General features: G+C 42.3%; 1 protein-coding gene across 3 annotated transcripts in view; it reads right to left on the bottom strand.

Moving 5' to 3' along the window:
* Positions 1-9,599: 9,599 nt before the first annotated feature.
* MCCC1 (methylcrotonyl-CoA carboxylase subunit 1) overlaps positions 9,600-18,392 on the bottom strand; it is a 59,782-nt gene continuing 50,989 nt past the window's right edge. For all 3 annotated transcript variants that reach the window (XM_037071019.1, XM_037071018.1, XM_037071017.1), the window contains 5 exons: positions 17,941-17,990; positions 13,686-13,823; positions 12,300-12,407; positions 10,647-10,718; positions 9,600-9,936 (listed from right to left, as the gene is read on the bottom strand). In XM_037071019.1, coding sequence (XP_036926914.1) covers positions 9,808-9,936; positions 10,647-10,718; positions 12,300-12,407; positions 13,686-13,823; positions 17,941-17,990 — 497 coding nt within the window. In that variant the 3' untranslated portion in view covers positions 9,600-9,807. The remainder of the gene's footprint in view (positions 9,937-10,646; positions 10,719-12,299; positions 12,408-13,685; positions 13,824-17,940; positions 17,991-18,392) is intronic.

Below are 18,392 nucleotides of genomic sequence, written 5' to 3'. Positions count from 1 at the left end.
CATTTCATGAAGAGATTTTTGGTGAAACGTCAAATCACCCAGGTGACTCAGCCCCCCAACAGCCCAGATTTGTTGATCTGTGACTTCTGGCTTTTCCCAAAACAAAAACCACATTTGAAAGGGAAGAGATTTCAGACTGTTGATGAGATTCTGGAAAACACGACAGGATAGCCGATAGCAATTCCAACAAAGGATTTTGCAGAGTGTTTTAAACAGTGGAAGAAATGCTGAGAGAATCGTGTGAGGTCCTTTCTTTGAAGGGGAGTGAGGCATCATTGTCCTTTGTTCGTGTTTCTTATATCTTGTATCTTCAATAAATGTCTCTATTTTTTAATATTACATGGCTGAATACTTTCTGGACAGACCTCATATTCTTTTTTTCTGTCTGGTTCTTTTTTGTGGTTTCTATGTCCTTTTTTTATGCACACTATCTCTGTTGAAGTTCTCACTAAGTTTCTTGAGCATCCTTATAATCATTTTTTTGAACTCTATCTCTGGTAAATTAATTACCTCCATTTTATTTAAGAATATTTCTGCAGATTTCTCCTGTGGTTTTATTTGGGGGCATGTTTCTTTATCTCCCAATTTTGGCTGCCTCTTTGTGTTTGTTTTTGTGTATTAGGTAGATCTTCTATGGCTCCCAGTCTTGGTACAGTGGCCTCCTATGGGACCCAATGGTGCAGTCTCCTTGATTACCTGAGCTGAGTATGCCAGGAATGTCCCTTGTGTGGGCCCTCCTGTTGCAACTGAGTCCTGATTGCTATTAGCCCGTTAATGTGCGTGGTAGACCCTCAGGTTAACTATGAGGATCAGTCCCTTACCACAGTGTACCAGCTGCTGTGCAGATGCTGACCACACAAAGTATAATTCAGCAGGATCTGGTGCCTGCCAAGATCTCCATTTGGAGATGCCTTGAGAAGCTTTGGATACTGCTCTGATGTTTTCTGAAGTTGGTCACTGGGTGTGTTGGTTCTGATGCCTCTTGGGAGGGGTTCTGGTGCAGGGGAATATTAGACACTGCTATGACTGGCCCTGGGCAACCTGTTTGGACCTATCAGTGATCCAGTTTGTGCATGGGAAGAACCAGGCTGCACACCAAGGCTGACTTTTACTATCAACAGGCCCAGAGAGAGGTCAGTAGAAATCCCAAGGAACTCTGAGGTTTGACCCTGCCTGATTCCACCAGCTGGCTGCCTGATAGGCTCAGTCACTGAAAGAGCCATGGCAATGCCTGAGTTACATGAGGGAGTTCTCAGTGAGTCACCAGGTAGGGGTGAGTGATGACCATCAGACTGATACAGGTTTAAACACAATGCCAGTGCTGGTCTGAGGTACACCAAGTCTAGCCACCACCTGCCAGGTGCCCACAGACCTTTGCGGTGGGGCAGGGTCTCAGGAAGTCATTGGGGTGAGGCCAGCAGAGTTTATCAGGCCCAAACAGATCGTGATTTGGTCCAACCTCTGTACAGGTTGGACAAACAAGGGGAAAATGTCTCTGTCCTAGAGCCACACAATTCAGGTTGTCTGAGATTCTGCCCAGAGCCTGAGCTCAACAATGTGAAGCTGTGGGGAGTTGGGCAGGTGGGGCTAGTGGATCTTCCATGACAGGGAGGTGCCAGTCAGGCTTGGGGGGAGGTGGGAGTAGTGGCCCCCGCAGGGCCACACAACTCAGACTCTCCTGGATTTTCCCCTGGACTCAGCAGGATGGGTGGGGCCACCAAAACCTGAGAGGGTAAGGCCACCTGGAGCCCAGTGGTTGGGGCTTGAGGAACTCCTGTGAGGGGTTGGTGCCAGTCAGATTCTCAGAAAATCCGAGGGGATGGCCCCCACCCCAAAGCCACACCACTCAGTCACTGACACCCACTGAGTGTGCCCAGACCTCTGCATCCTGGCCCAGGCAGCTGACTCCTCACTAGGGAGTGAGCTCTGCAGGGTTGGGCAACAGGAAGTCCAGAGTATGGAGCTATTGCTTTCCCTCAGACTAAAGCCATAAAAAGAGGAGTGCTCCATCCACGAAAGATGGCATCTGCAGTGTGGGAGAGTGACTCAGCACAGGAGTCCAGGCAGTTGTCCCTTCGGTTCTCTTCCCAGAACCACAAACCTCAGTCTCTCCTCATACAACTTGTCTGTTCCATCGTCCCTCCGCCAGAGCCTAGGCCGAGTGCCTATGAATGAGATATTGTGCGCTGGCTCTTCAGGAAAGCGCCTGTATCTCTAGCTGACTTCTGTCTTCCAAGGAGAGACAGAAGTCAGCTAGAGATAGCCTTTTATTTCCACACCCAGATGTTATGTGAGCGCTTCTTCCTGGGTCTGGTGCTCTGGGCCAGAAAGCCCAGTGTAGGGTTGAGATCACATTTCTCAGGGGAAACTTTTGCAGCTGAGATATCCTTCTGGAATCTTAGCTGCCACCTCTGGGAGCGAGGCCAGCCCTTTTCACATCCCCACCCTTTCTACAAGTCTTGGTATGGCCTCTGTAAATCCTTGGCGATGACTTCTATTCAATTAGTGTTCACTTGGTTATTCAGGTTGATTGTCCTATGTTTTGGTTGTACTTCCAGTTTGGTCCTGGGAGGCGGTGAGTGTAACCTAACTTTTAATATGTATTTTTAGATTTTGAACCTTGGGAATGTATTACCTATTCAAAAACTAAATTACTACTTCTTTGAGAAGAGACTAACAATATTTACATGGCTAAGGAACTAAAGACCTATGGCTTATCTTGCATATAATAGATCTTCAATCAATCATTATTTGATGCCTTGTATTAATGAGAAATGACTCCAGACTTAAGGTATGTGATGGGCCAGGCCTATGAGAGAAGTAGGGAGGGTTGAGGGCCATTGCTGTCCGTCACAGAGGAGGCAGCCTGCTTAGACTGCCACCTTCAAAATGGAAGCTCCAAGTGGGGCCACATGGGCCCTAGGGGAACAAACGTAGGCATCACGCCAGTCTGAATCACAGCGGGCATGAAGCCTGCTTTCGGTAGTGGAAGAAAGCACCATGCTCTTACAATATAGGTTGTAATCATAAAGGACTAAGGAAAATTGAGAGAAGTCCCAAGTCATCTTCTTGTTGTCCTTAGTGGGTTTTTTTTTTGTGTGTGTGGGGAGGCGGATTTGGAATGAGAATTATTTTTTTAATTTTTAATTTTTAAAATATTTCTAATTTAGTCAGAAGGGCTAACGTATGAAGAATATCATTAGCCACCCTAGGAGGGAGGGAGGTACATCAAGGCTGTGGCTTGGAGGTCTCAGTGGAGGGTGTTCACTGTACTTGCAACTCACTGCAGGAGACTGAGCCAATTAGAGGCACCAAGGCATTCTGATTCCCAGGCATTTGTCAGGGTGACAGGGTAATCACTGGTATCAGGGCTGTGACCCACTAATAGCTCAGGCACCCCTTGGTCCAGAAGGAATGATGTCCCCAGGGTTATTCACAGGGGGTGGGGGCAGATAGGCAAGACTGCCCCCACCCAGCCTGTGACTTTTATAGCTGTGGGCAGGGCCTCTTGCAGTGCCCTAAAGTCTAGTAGGGAAGAACTACCACCCCGAGGCTGTGACTCCCCGGGGGCTAGCCCTCAGGGAGCAGAGTCATCAGTAGGAAGAAACTAATGACCCGAGGCTCCCTGCCCTGGGCGTGGAGCAAAGCTTTAGGCACATCCATCTCCTCCTCTCTCACCACACAGGTTAAATCACATTTTCCTCTTTCTGGGTGTCCTGAAGTTTGGTGCAAACACCTAGAAGTGCGTTTTGAGATCCTCTGATGACAGGCGCAGCAGGAGTGCAAAGTATTACTATTCACACTGTAAATATCTTTTTAAAAATATTTTATTTATTTATCTTTCGAGGGGAAGGGAAGGAGAGAGGGAGAGAAACATCAATGTAGGGTTGCCTCTCATGTGTCCCCCACTGGGAACTGACCTGCAACCCAGGCATGTGCCCTGACTAGGAACAGAACTGAGATCGTGTGGTTCACAGGCCCGCGCTCAATCCACTGAGCTACACCAGCCAGGGCACACACTGTAAATATCTTAATTACAAGAGCAGAAGTACCATGGGTAGGCAGAACATAGATGCACAGTTCAACTTCTAATATTCCTAAGAGAAAAATTTAAGGATTGAGAACAGCCAGAGTGAAGATTGAGAAGTGAAGCCAATTGTGGAGGGAAAAACAGTCAGTTCAACTAAGTATGAAACCCCCCTACTCTGGGCCAAACAGAAGCGGTGATGCCTACCCACACTGAGGCCGAAGGCAGACACCAAGGTTCTCCCTCCTACGCACACGCATATATGTGACAGCTGATGTGGCAGATGGAGCGAATCCAGGCCCAGCCCTCAAGCAAGAGGTGAGCTGCTCCTGGGCATGCTGCCGTCCCTTTAGTCCACGGGCTCTAGCACCTGCCAGCCCGGAGGCCCAGTGTCCCAGAGTGAGGGGATGATGGAGGCTTCCCCTGACAATACCACCCAGGTGCCTGCATGACACGGGAGCAGGCTAGAGCTGGGGGAGGGGGTGAAGAGAGGGGGCAGGGTGGTGCATGTTCAGACAGGATTCTTGACCCCTGGAAGACCTGGGAATTTTGCTGGCAAGAGAAACCAGCTGTGCTGAATTTAGAGCAGTTTCTTAATTGCTCTCGAGCAATAACTGCAGTTAGAAATGAATAATAACTACCAGCTGAATATAAATGATGTTCCAGACACAGTGCTAAAGGAAACTTCTACAATTTCTTATTAATCCCCCCAAACAATCCAATAAGGCAGTGCTGCCAGCCCATTTTACAGATAAAGCTCAGAGAAGTTAAATGAGTTGTGTAAGATACTACTGTAAGTAGCAGATACTGCTGTAAATGCAAAAAACTTAATGTCAAAGCTGTTTGATTACAATGCTCTACGGCCTCCCCAATGCTTTAAAAGCAACCATTAGGGCTTTTAAATTGTGTCATTTTCTTGGTTATTACAGACCTGAACACACCTCATCCAGAATGCTGTTGTCGAAAGTAAGGTAGCAAACTGCTTTCTTCCAACTGTGCAACTCTGGCTTTGATCCATGCCTACGAATGGACCTTATCCAAAAGAGCTATTGTTAAGTCAATAAAATGTGTACTGGGATTTGTTTTCCCTACCAGACCCATCCAGCCCAAGTTTCAACATTTGGCACCGCTTTGGGATTTATTGTCTTTAGCCTCTACTTTCCAATCTGTACTTCAGACTGAAATAACTCTGGAGAACGTGTCTGTTTGAGAATTGCCAGGGCTCCCAATGGCCTCCAGAATAAAATTGCTTCCCTGCTGGGCAGCCACTTCCCAGACCCCCTCTGCCACTCCCACCTTGGGCCAGCCCGCGCTGGCGCTCTCTGTGCCTGGACACAGAGTGCACACAGCGTGAAGGCCTTAGTCATTCACCCTTGCCAGTCCCTCTCCCTGTCGTGCCCTTATCCTACGTCCTTTCTCTAGCTGGCGATGGCTGTCCCACTAAGCCCGGTTCCAATGTCACTGCTGCTCCATCAGCTTCCTGACCCGAGGTAGAATTTGTTACTCCAGTCACCTCGTTCCCCACGGCACCTTGTGCGCAGGTATATTATATTATTGTCAATCAATGACCTACCGTTTTCTGTACAGCTAGATCCTGTTTCCCATTAATGAGGGTAGGGAAAAAACTGTTTCTTATGCTCCTTGTTTCCAGAGGCCATGGTATACAGCAAAGGCCCTGTCTTTAGAAGAAAAGGAGGAAGCAGCGCACAAAGGAACAGCTCACACAGCACCGCAAATGGCGATGGTCTCGGAAGAAACCAGCCAGTGGGTGGGTGACCGGCTGGCGGGCTCCCAGCGCCCCTCTGCACATCAGCACCTGTGCTCAACAGTCACCTAACCAAGCGGAGAAGAACTCGGCCTCATTCCACCGAAGGATCTGAAAGAGGGCAAAAGGCACCCCAGGTTTCTATCAGCACTTTTGCTTTTCCCTGTTGTAGAGTTTTGTTTGGATGTGGAGATGACCCCATTGCTGAAAACATAGTGTAAAACACACCGTTTTGACGAGCCCAGTCCTGTATTACCTCATGTCTAAATACCTGAGAACGCGAGCCTTCCCCTCCTCCATGCAACTCGCATATCGCATATCTGAATGATAAAAGTTTAAAGGTAACATGTCAGTTACAAAACATAATTGTTTGATAAATATAACAAAGCAGCAATCCAGTCCTACAACTGAAACATGAAACAGTAGCTTACCTTGGCCTGATCTCGCCTGTGTCAACCAGGTGCCTAATACCTGGGGCTAATCACTGTCTTTAACTTTGAATTTTTATTCTATAGTCATGTTTAACAATGGTCCATTTTGAGAAATGTGTCATCAGGTGATTGTTGTCCTGGCGTGAACATCATAGAATGCACTTACAACACCCTAGATGGTATACAGACCCATACAGCCTATTACTGTATGAAACAACTTGAGACCAACTCAAACACAAGAAAAAATGATTCATCGAAAGAATCAGCGAACACAAGATGTACGACACTGCTGCTGGTGTGACATGGCAGACTGTTTCACAGCAACTTTTTTACAAGTGGAAAGAGTACACCAAAATAACAATAAAAGCACAGTATAGAAATACATAAACCAGTAATACAGTCATGTATTACCAAGCATGGTATTCTGCACTGTCCATACTTACATGCACTATACTATCACGTGGCTGGCAGCACAGGCTGGTTTACCCCGGCATCTCCACAAACATGTGAGCAACCCATTGACACCATGACAGCTATGTGGTCGGGACTCTTCAGCTCTGATATAATCTTATGGGACCACAATTGTGTATATATGGCCTGTTGACGGAAATATCATTCTGCAGCACATGACTCTACATGCATAAGTGTACACATACACTTATGTGTATGACACACTATATGCTAGAATATATTATTATTTACTAGGATAAATTTGAAAAAAGGTAATTTTACACAAAGTGTGGATAAGAGTAGAAAGCCTCTCACTCTGCTGAATACTTTTTTCATGCTTTTGTTAGGAAACAATTATTTTGATATTATTTCTTCATTTTTGTCTAGATTCTGTTTGTTGCCATTAATGTACTAATAGATACACAGCCCTCCACTGTGGGAGTGGGACGTGCTTTGGGCGGGCTCTTCAATCTCAAGACTGAAACTGGCATGGAATGACAGTTTTGGTTTTATTTTGCAAACAGTGGTTACACTGCATTTTTTTTTTCAGCAGCAAACGTTTATCTGGCTACTCAGGCCCCTTTAAGAAACTCTGACATCATTTCACAAGGTGGAGCATTTGCGTACCCTGTGGCCTAACATCCCACTTTTAGAAATGCTCAAACCCACGTGTGCACTAAGAATGTTCACAGCCACACCACCCACAATAGCGAAGCACTGGACACTGACTTGTTTACCAGAAGGGGTAATAACAAAATAATCAGGCTAAGAGCATCAACATGATGAGTCTTGGAATCACAATAAAGAGTGAAATAACACATTCCAGGAGACACAGTATGGTACTGCCTTTACAGACTTCCCAAATTAGCCATGTAGTGTTACATATGTGTCTTAAACTTTGACTTATTTATTTTACTTTTTAAATATATAGTAAACTATACTCTTAAAAAGTAGTCAAGTGCTGCATAATGATGTTTTGATCAAGGAAGGAATACGTCTGCGACAGTGGTCCCGCAAGATGATAATGGAGCTGAAAACTTCCTACTGCCTGGTGACACAGCCATCATAGTGTCATGGTGCAAAGGCTGCAAAAATCAACAAGGATGTGGTTGCAATGACAAACAACTCTAAGCTGGGTGTGGATGAGGGTTACACTGAGGAGCTTCCAAAAGTGGTTCCTGAGGAATTAACTAGGAATGCATAGCTGAAGAAGAGGCAAGAGAAAAAGAAACTGCAGAAGAACCAGGAAGTTCTTCTTTAAAAAAACATTTTATTTGTTTATTTTTAGAGAAAGGGGAAGGGAGGGAGAGAGAGAGAAACATTAATGTGTGGTTGCTTCTTACATGCCTCTTCCTGGGGACCTGGCCTGCTGCAACCCAGGTATGTGCCCTGACTGGGAATTGAACTGGCAACCCTTTGCCTTGCAGGCCTGCACTCAATCCACTGACCCATACTATCCAGGGCAAGAAGTTTTTCCTTAAAAAATTTGACCCTAGCCAAAAGGCCGAGAAGCGATAAAAAAATTGATGTTAGAGAGAGAGGAACGGGGTGGGGAGAGACAGACAGACATTAATTTTTTCCACTTATTTATGCATTCATTGGTTGATTCTTTTTAGTATGTGCCCAGAGCGGGGGAGGATCAAACCCACAACCCTAAGGGCACAATGCTCTAACCAATTGAACTACATGGCCAGGGCCACCCCCAAGGACATCCTTAGTGAGAGGTTTAGTGGTTTTTGCAGACCTCTACAAGTTCTTCAAAAAGCTTGAAAACACGGACCCCAACACCATAAGCTTTTCATTAATAGAATATTTGTGGTGCATTATCTGTTTACAAGCATACCTGTGATGATCAAAAGGACCAACCAAGCAAACCACCATGCACAAAAGTGACACCTCTCCAACAAGAGCCTCAGCAGCTCCTTCAGGTGCTCCCAAAGAAGGCATTGCTATCCTAGGATAGGACCACTCCATGCATGTTACTTCCCTGGAGACCTTCTGGTGGGACAAGGTGTGGGCGTGGAAGACTGATACTGATGACCCCGACCCTGTGTAGACCTAGGTTAATAGGTGCTTTTGTCTTAATTTTTATCAAAAATATATTTAAAAATTAAAAAAATAAAAGCTTAAGTATAAAAAAGCTTATAGAATAAGGATATACAGAAATAACATTTTTGTATAGCTGTAAAATATGCTTGTGTTTTAAGCTTAGTGTTATTACAAAAGAGTAAAAAAATTTAAATTAGAGTTTATAAAATAAAAATGTTATGGTAAGCTAAGGTTCATTTATTATTGAAAAAAATGCATTCAGTGCAGCCTAAGTGCACAGTGTTTGCAGAGCCCACGGCCATACATGGTAGTGTCCCAGGCCCTAACACCCACTCACCACTCACCAACTCACCCAGAACGACTTCCAGTCCTAGGAAGTGCCCTATATGGGTATATATTTCAAAAATCTTTTATACCATATTTTCACTGTACCTTTTCTGTGTTTAGCTATGGTTAGACACACAAATATTTACCGCTGTGTTACAGCTGTTTACAGCTGTCTACAGTATTCAGTGGAGTATGTATTATTCAATGGTGTAAGACTATATATATATTCGTACAACTTTAGAAAGTGCAATAAAGGCAGAGGCAGGCTAGACCGAAACTTTCCGATCACAAAGACAAGAATAACACCCATGCCTGTAAACTCCCTAATAAGCTGGTAAAAACAAAACTTTGGTTGAGTTTAGCCCTACGTCATTTGTCTCTGAAATACTTGACTGCCATCTTTACCATGATTGTAACTGGAAAATAATTCATTTAGTTAAATGGCCTTTCCTCTTCCATTCTTTTCTGATAAAGTTGCTGCCCAGATTCACTGTATAAAGACTGAGGCACAAACCAGCCATATTAGCTTCCAATAAAAAGTATAGCTCAATTTTATTTGTATAAAATATTAAAAGATAATTTATTATTTGTGACCCAAGTGCTTGATTCTCAAATGTGAAAGGGCTTAACATAATCACACAATCATTCAGTAAAACTGCAGTTCATGAGATCCCAGGAAAAGCAGGAAGGTACTTTCTCTTTTTGCTGTAGATACTATACTTAAGATACTTTTCATTGGCCATTTCTTTGATGGGAGATTATTCAACTTCCTCTTTGTCAGATTTCTCTTGTTCAAACTCGACTACAGGAGTGTGTCTGTTCACCTGAGACCCTTCTTTGTAGAACACTTTCTTGATCGTGCCATCCTTTGGAGCCCGTATGGTGTGCTGCAGAGACACAAGTCGAAGCACACAGTGGTTGTGACACAGTGAGGACCAAGCACACAGCAAGTCAAGAACGTCAGACAGAAGTGAAACGTGAAGTGAATTGTTTCGATGTTTTTCATATCACAGTACACAGAGAAAATAACATTTTCATGGTGTGCTTGGGGGCTGACATACCTGTAAGCCATTTAAGGGTGAAGTTCCCAAACTTCACAGCAGACTCTTACCTGGGAAGTTTTGAAAAACAACTGATCTTTGGGCCCTACTCTGGGGTCCTGGTTCAACTGGTGTGGGGAAGTAGTTTTTAAAAAGCTCCCAGGAGACTGTAATGTGTGGCCAGGTCTGAGAACTACTGGCCTACAATTTCCAGCCACCTGAAAACCTAAACAGCTAATTTAGTGGGACTGAAGCTTTGACTTTGATACCGACAGTTGGTACCCTAGGGTTGGCCTTGGAAAAGACCCATAGCTAATATTCAGTTGGGCTACTGCCTGAATGTAAGCTACTAATAAGTTCAGGATCAAACGACAAGTGATAAAAGACAAAGTTAAAGAGTGGGAAGAATGGTTTGTTTCTTTTTCTGCAATTAACGCTTCATCAATCCATGGCTCTCAATACTTAAAATGGTGCTAACGTACTGCATAAGGGAAAAGAACAAGTAGGTCTGATATCCCCCAAAGCTAACGTGGCAACTGAACTCATGCTGCACTTACCTCCATTTTCATGGCGATCATAACCATTAGAGAATCTCCAGCTTTTACTTTGTCTCCAGCTTTGACAAACACCTAGAGATTCAGAGTGATAGGTTAATACTTGAAAACATTCGTGGTCCACAGAGCTGATACATAAATGTACACATCAGAAGTATGAGTCTGTGGTTGACCTGTCTGCCAAAGGCACAATTGCATAAATCAGAGACCTTCCGGTCATCCTGGCATTGCTGGCCCCGTAGTCAGCGGGAGGCACCACTTGGTTCCCCATCCCCTCCTCCCAAGCCAGCTAGTTTTCCTGGAATCAGATTACTAGGTCTTATATGTCTTGAGACCCCCTTTTTTTTTTCATGAACGTACAGACAAGACATAGCACCACCAAGGAAGAACTACACTTAAATGTCTTCACCACAGTCAGAGCAGAGGGCCTGGCCTGCTTCTCTATAGTTTTCAGGTTGTCCAGGACAGGGTGTCAAGTCCTCATGGCCCAGTGTAATAAATATATTACAATCTTCATGTGAAACAATCTGTAAACAATCTTCATGTGAAAAAGTTATACTTATTGGCAACCCCAGAAAATAGCTCTATTTCCCTTTTTACATGTACAAATGAACCCATATATTCCATGTGGTCCCACTGCTTTTTTGTTTGCTTGTTTGTTGCTTTGGTTAATGTGGTTATTTATCGAGGAGTGTCTGGAAACATCACACAGTAGAGTTAGGCTCTAAAGTCAATGTGTAGAACCAAAATTGTGAAAAATGAGAAACAGCCTTGAAAGTCCCCCAAATGACTCAATGGTGGGTGACACTTTTGTGTCAGATGAAATTAGTGGTCTGGGTTCAGGGCCAGTTGTGGGGAAAACATGAGTCTTTAATTAAACACAAGCCCCTGCTGCACACGCTACACAGAAATGCCCACATCACGAGAGGCCTGTGGGAACTGAGAGCGAGTGAGTTAGAGGCAGAGCGAAGTCTCCATGCTCGTACTGCCTCCGAGGCAGACATTTCTGGGGGAGTGGTTGGTGCAGTCACTCAAACTATTTAAATGGTTTTCTTCTTTTTTTTTGAAGGGGGTGTCCCAAGAATATACAGTTAAATTTTTATGACTTAAATGCATTTGAGGGGACTCTACTGTATGCAAGTTTATAAAGGAGGCTGACTTATGACCCCTGGAGGGTATGTCAGTAGGGATCTCAACTCTGAATACAGACCGCACTCAGCATCGAGCTGTGCTGTCCTTCACCAACACCAGCCTTTCAGAGTCTAACACTGATGGAATTACACGCATCAGAGGAAATGTCATTATTTCATGATAAATTGTTTGCTGTTAAACATAACATTAAAAAACAGCCCTTTTGAATAATGCTTAGTGAACACTCTATTTTAATCCTAAAAAGACAATTTAAATTATATGTACTTTTATGGAAATCCCACTTTCATAAACAACAGTGTTTATCATAAATTAGGTAGATGGATATTTTCACTGAAGACTGTAATATAGACCTTGAATCTATCATAGAGTCTCTTGGTTTCTTGAAATGAATGCTTTCCAATGAACAAGATTTAGAGAGAGAGAGAAAGAATATACATGGCAAAGTTCAACAAAGACATTTATCGGGCCTTATTGGACATCATTCCACATACACCACTCAGTTACCTTCTCGATGGTCCCAGTCATGGGAGCTAGGGGGCCCCCCTGAGTTCCTTGCCAGCTCACTGAAGACAAGTATGCGGGGACTGGGATGCCGAGCTGAACTGTTCCTTCCTACACATCAGAAGCACACCAGAGATGGAATCAAGATCTCGTTCTTGTAACTTCACGAACATATTGAGGTAATGACTGTTTCCACGCTGTCACAGGTTAGTCATCTTTAATAGCAGGGTTCTGATCTAGCTCTGTGACCTGGAGCAAATTACTAAACCCCTCTCACCTTGGTTTCCTGTTACACAGGAGGAATGGCAGACGTGCCTCCGAGGAAATTAAAGAAATTATGTAACAGTCGGTAAGAGAGAACCACTGCCCGGAAGCCACTTTAGTAGCACCCCCACTGCCAAGGGCTTAATCTAAGTCAGGAACTGACAACACAAGTGTAAATACATATTTATACACTATACAGTTTATAAATACATATTATATAGCGAGTCATTAAGTACCACAATAACCTCACGAGGCAGGTGTTACTATCATTCCTGTTTATAGATGGGGGAACTGAGGCCCAGAGAGCTTAACTTGCCCAAGGTCACACAGCTGCTCAGGGGTAAGACTAGAATTTGAATTGAAGCAGCTTCATATTCCAGAACTTATGCTGTTCACCACTCACCACACGGGCTTGACCAGCACATGGTTACAGCACACTGACCACGGAAAGGAATGCCTGGTAAAGCGAGATCATCCCGGACTCGACACACGGTAGTTTAATTACCTGAATACTATGGGCCTCATTCCTAAGGACTGGGATCTGTAAGATGGTTCTCAAATGTGACAAGATTCTGAAAAGACTCCAGTATATTTGATAATCCACTCTCTCTCTTCTGCTCATGTAGAACACTAAGGTCTTTGACAAGCTCCTAAGCATTCCATGCAAAGCCTGTCTCTACCATCTGCCAGGAGAACACCACTAACGCACCCCTCTTCTCCCCTCACACTTTGCCCAGAAGGGACACCAGGTCTAGCCTCCTCTCCCAGTGGTTACCTTCTCCCAAATCCCGATTCCAGTACCAGGGGGATGGTGGTTGTGGCCAGTGTGAAGGCAGCAAATCCCCGAGAGAACAGCCCCACTGAGCAGGGATCAGATAATCTCTGATGAGAAGAGTGTCAGGACACATTTCGGAATTAAGGGAGGAAAATAGGTAAGTATCTATCCATGAGAATCCATTTGGACAAAAGAACAGAAGAAGGCAGGAATGAGGCAAAGACACAGAGAGGGAAACAGAGAAAAGTCACAGCAGCGACTGAAGGTAACAGATATTTCTGGTCTATTTGCCTCTGGTCAAGCAATTTTCTCCCACACCCCAACAGTGTTATTACAAGAGGAGAGCTTACCACAGAAAATAGGTAAATTGTGTTTTCCAGGAAAATTAGCTTAGTTTTACTAGTAACTCCATCAACAGAACATCTCAGGTAAGTGCAGTCTCCCTCACTAAGAAGGTCACCGAGGACTTGGAAAGTTTTATCTTCAATCTCAAAAAAGAAAAAACAGAAAAGATCCTTAAAATAAATGAATAACCTTAGATAATTAATAAAATCGGAATTAATTCTTTATTACTAATAGTTTCAAAAGTTAACAGGTAAAATGTTTTTTAAAAAAGTCATATAGAAACTTTCCCCCTAAGATTCATAAACAAAATATTCTAGATAGAAACAGCAGTACCATGATTCAAAGAAAAACAGTTATATAACATATTCATAGCACTCATAATGCTATAAAGGTTCATGTGTGAATAGTGATAAATATAAAATAGACAAATCAAATTAAGCAAAATTATTAAAATTTAGTCGAGTATATATTACATGTTTGTATTCATTTCTGAGTACCCAAAGTCAAGCTTAGTTTTACTGCGCCAAAGTCAGTAATAAAAAGAGCCAGAACCACATAATTGGATGGTATTTCTTTTATCTCACCAGCAGGTAGGTCCAATTTATGGTTTCAGTTATGATTTAAGAAGACACATTAGCTAGAGATTGACCACAATGTCTTCACTCTGAGAGAGAGTGCCAAAGAACAGACTTCACACTTAATCTCCAAGACAGCTAGCAAAAGGATGTGAAACCTTTCTGTTTTAAAGAATGTTTTCTTATGTATATAGTCAAACAAAATTTCCTTTACCCACAGAAAACTGATTTAAATCTTCTCTCTCTATTTTTCATCTCAATTTCCATACTGTTAGTGTGGCTATTCTCGAATATGTTACATAGGCTAAGATAAAATAGATCACACTGCAGGTTTTTATACATTGCTTTCATCTATCCTAAATTAAATGTGACATTTTATGCAATTTTGTAACCTATTCAAACAGCCCTTTGAAAGTCTGTAAAAATTCTCAGGATATAAAGTTTAGATTGGGAACAGTTTTGTTAAAAAATTCACAATGGCATGTCCTAAATTTCTGAGTGTAGTACCATGAGAAGATTACAACAAATCTGCCAATTTATCATTTGTCAAGGGACCAAAAGGGTCCCCAAACCAATATTATGTAAATTTATTATTTAACATTTTAAATACTTATAAAATACTCAATTTTGGCACAATGAGCGCCACAAAGGCTCCCCAGATAGTTTCAGGGCACCGAAGTCATTTTAGAAAGGGAATGGAGAGTTACGGGGACGTGAATACAGCTCAGGAAATACAGTCAACAACACGGTAATAGCCGAGTATGGTGCCAGGTGGGCACCAGACCCACTGAGGAGACGCCTTTGTAAGTTACCTAGATGTCTAATCACTATGTTGTACACCTAAAACTCATAATATTGTATGTCAACAGTAACTGAAAAATTAAAAAGAGAAAAAAGGAAAAACAAACCAACCAGAGGTACCAATATGAATTATAACTCTCATATACTAAAATGGAGGGACTTCTCATAATTTTTCTGAATCTCAGAGAAAGAAAACCAATGTGTCTCAGAGTGTTGGGCAATCTGAAGCGAATCGTTGATAAATCCATTTTTGCAGATTTGAAGTCTCTTAGCTCTTATTAAAAAGGATTTATTCTATTCTCTGAATTTGTACCTTACTATAGGAATCTGATTGAGTTCACACATTGTTTTTTTAACCCTTTCAACAGTTCATTTTGCCAGTATAACAAACTTCTTTTAATTGGGGGCTAGCATAACATTTTTGACTGAAGGTTCTCCAAGGATGACCTGTGGATCCGTTGAGCTCCTTTCAGGGAGTCCACAAAATCAAACTATTTTATAATAATACTAATGTTATATGTTCTTTTTAACCCACATTTTCTCACAAGTACACAGTAGAGTTTCCTAGAGACCACAGTACACGTGATAATGTTATCACTTTCTGGCAGCAATGAAATGTGTGCATGTGTATTCTCAGGTTTAAATTAAACTTGTCTCAATTTATCCTATAACCCAACAACAAAAAACCAATCCGATTTTTTAAAAAATGGACAAAGGACTTGAATAGACATTTCTCCAAAGAAGATATACAAGTAGCCAATTAGCTCAACATCATAATCATCAGGAAAATACAAATCAAAACCATAATGAAATACTACTTCACAGCCATTAGGATGGCTTTTATAACAAAGAAGAAAAAAACCGACATAAATGTTGGCAAGGATGTGGAGAAAATGGAACCTTTGTGCACTGTTGTTGGGAATGTTAAATCATGCAGCCACTATAGAAAACAGTATGGTAATTCCTCAAAAAATTAAAAAGGGCCTTGGCCAGATGGCTCCCTTGCTTGGAGCATGTGCCAAAAGGTTGCAGGTTCGGTCCTGGACAGGGCACATACCTAAGCTGTGGGTTTGATCCCTGTTTTGGGGGTGTATGGGAGGTAGCCGATTGATGTTTCTCTCTCATATTGATGTTTCTCTCTCTCTCTTCCCCATCCCCTTTCTCTTTCTCTCAAATCAATAAACATATCCCTAGATAAAGAGTAAAAAAAATTAAAAACAGAACTACCATATTTACGATCCAGCAATTCTGCTTTTGGATATACACCGGAAAGAATTGAAAACAGGCTCTTAAAAAGATACCTGTTCACCTGTGTTCATTGCATTATTTGCAACAGCCAAAAGGTGGATGCAACCCAAGTTTCCATCAACAGATAAATGAATAGACAAAGTGTGGTACGTACATTCAATAAAATTATTCAGCCTTAAAAAGGAAGGAAATTTGGACACATGATACGTAACATGGAGGAACCTTAAAGACATCATGCTAAGTGAAATAAGCCAGTCAAGAAAGGACAAATGCTGAATGATTTCACTTCTATGAGGTTCCTAGCAGTCAAATTCATAGAGACACAAAGTAGGGTGCTGGCTGCCAGCGGCTGGGGGGAGGGAGGAGTGTGGTGCTCTCCTCTGACGGGCATCACATTTCGGTTTCACGAGAGGAGTAAAGTGCTGTGGGTGGATGGTGGCGACGGGAGCACAACAATGTGAATGTAATGCCACCAAACTGTACACTTAAAAATGGTTAAAGTGGTAAATTTTAAATGTAAATTTTTAAATTTATATTTAAAAATACACTAAAATATATCGCGGTCCGATTCCCAGTCAGGGCACATGCCTGGGTTGCAGGCTAGTTCCCGGCAGGGGACACACCAGAGGCAACCATACATTGATATTTCTCTCCCTCTCTCCTTCCCTTCCCCTCTAAAGATAAATAAATAAAATATTTTTTTAAAAAAAGCAAAAAAAAATAATAATAGATGTAAAATAATAGATGTAACAAATACAAGCAAAAGCTCTCTAGGGAGTGTTAATGATGTTTAAGAATGTATGGGCAAGCAAGCAAAATATGACCAAAGACAATGAAATACAGATCAGGCAGACAGGGACCAGAGGGGAGACGGGAGGGAATTTCAGGAGAAAAGGGTGAACGGTTTACAGGAACAAGTATAAAGGACACATGGACAAAAACTAAGGGGGGTGGAAATGGGAGGGACTGGGGAGGGCTTGGTGGGTGGGCTGGGATGGGAGTAAATGACAGAAAACTGTACTTGAACAATAATTAAATTTAAAAAATATTTTAAAAAATGAATGTATGGTGCTCCTGAGCCTAAAAAGTTTGAGAACTGCTGCTTTAGATACGAATATATGCACACACTGTAGGGGCTTGACGGGTGTCTGATTCGAAGCTATTATTTTTTGCCAAGATTGAAACCACATCCAAACTGAGTAAACAATCAGGAATTGTATAGGCGGCCATTTCCCCAAATTGGTCTGAAATAAAAGCACATGACATTCTCCTAACNAACAATAATTAAATTAAAAAAATATTTTAAAAAATGAATGTATGGGGCTCCTGAGCCTAAAAAGTTTGAGAACTGCTGCTTTAGATACGAATATATGCACACACTGTAGGGGCTTGACGGGTGTCTGATTCGAAGCTATTATTTTTTGCCAAGATTGAAACCACATCCAAACTGAGTAAACAATCAGGAATTGTATAGGCGGCCATTTCCCCAAATTGGTCTGAAATAAAAGCACATGACATTCTCCTAACCACAGATGTAACATTCAATGGCTTCAGAGAAACTGGGAATGTAAAAGCACGCAGCCTGAGAGAGATCAGATTCAGCTGCGAACAGCAGACAAAAACCAGCACAGCTTACCTGCATGCTGTACGACCCATCCCGGTTATATGTTACAGCTATGGCTACATCTTCAAGGGAAAAATAATTACACAAAATTAGAAGACCTTCATTTATTTATTCAGTAACTGAAATTTCAAAAATCTGACTTTCAACCTAAAGGAAACTATCAGGAATACCAACATCTCTTAACTCCCTGGCAATAAAGATTAAAAACAACAACAACAACAACAACAACAATAACAACCCTATTAGGCAGGTTTCAATAAAAGTGAATTTCAAACTTTTCTTTTTCAGAAATGGAGTTTTAGCTTTTAAGGTTGTAGGCTACTTTAGATATTTTTCCTTCTGTAAGAAAGGCTGTGGTGCTATATAGAAAATGCAATTAGTTGGGGAAAAGAAGCTCTGGTTTGAGACCCAAATCAGCCACCTGTATGGCATGATCGCCTCTGTGATCCTGACTAGCTCATTTA

Source organism: Sturnira hondurensis, unplaced genomic scaffold (assembly GCF_014824575.4).
Source record: "Sturnira hondurensis isolate 20B ecotype Veracruz unplaced genomic scaffold, ASM1482457v3 Scaffold0019216, whole genome shotgun sequence".
NCBI classification, from domain to species: Eukaryota; Metazoa; Chordata; class Mammalia; order Chiroptera; family Phyllostomidae; genus Sturnira; species Sturnira hondurensis.
This window is presented reverse-complemented; position numbering and strand designations above follow the sequence as displayed.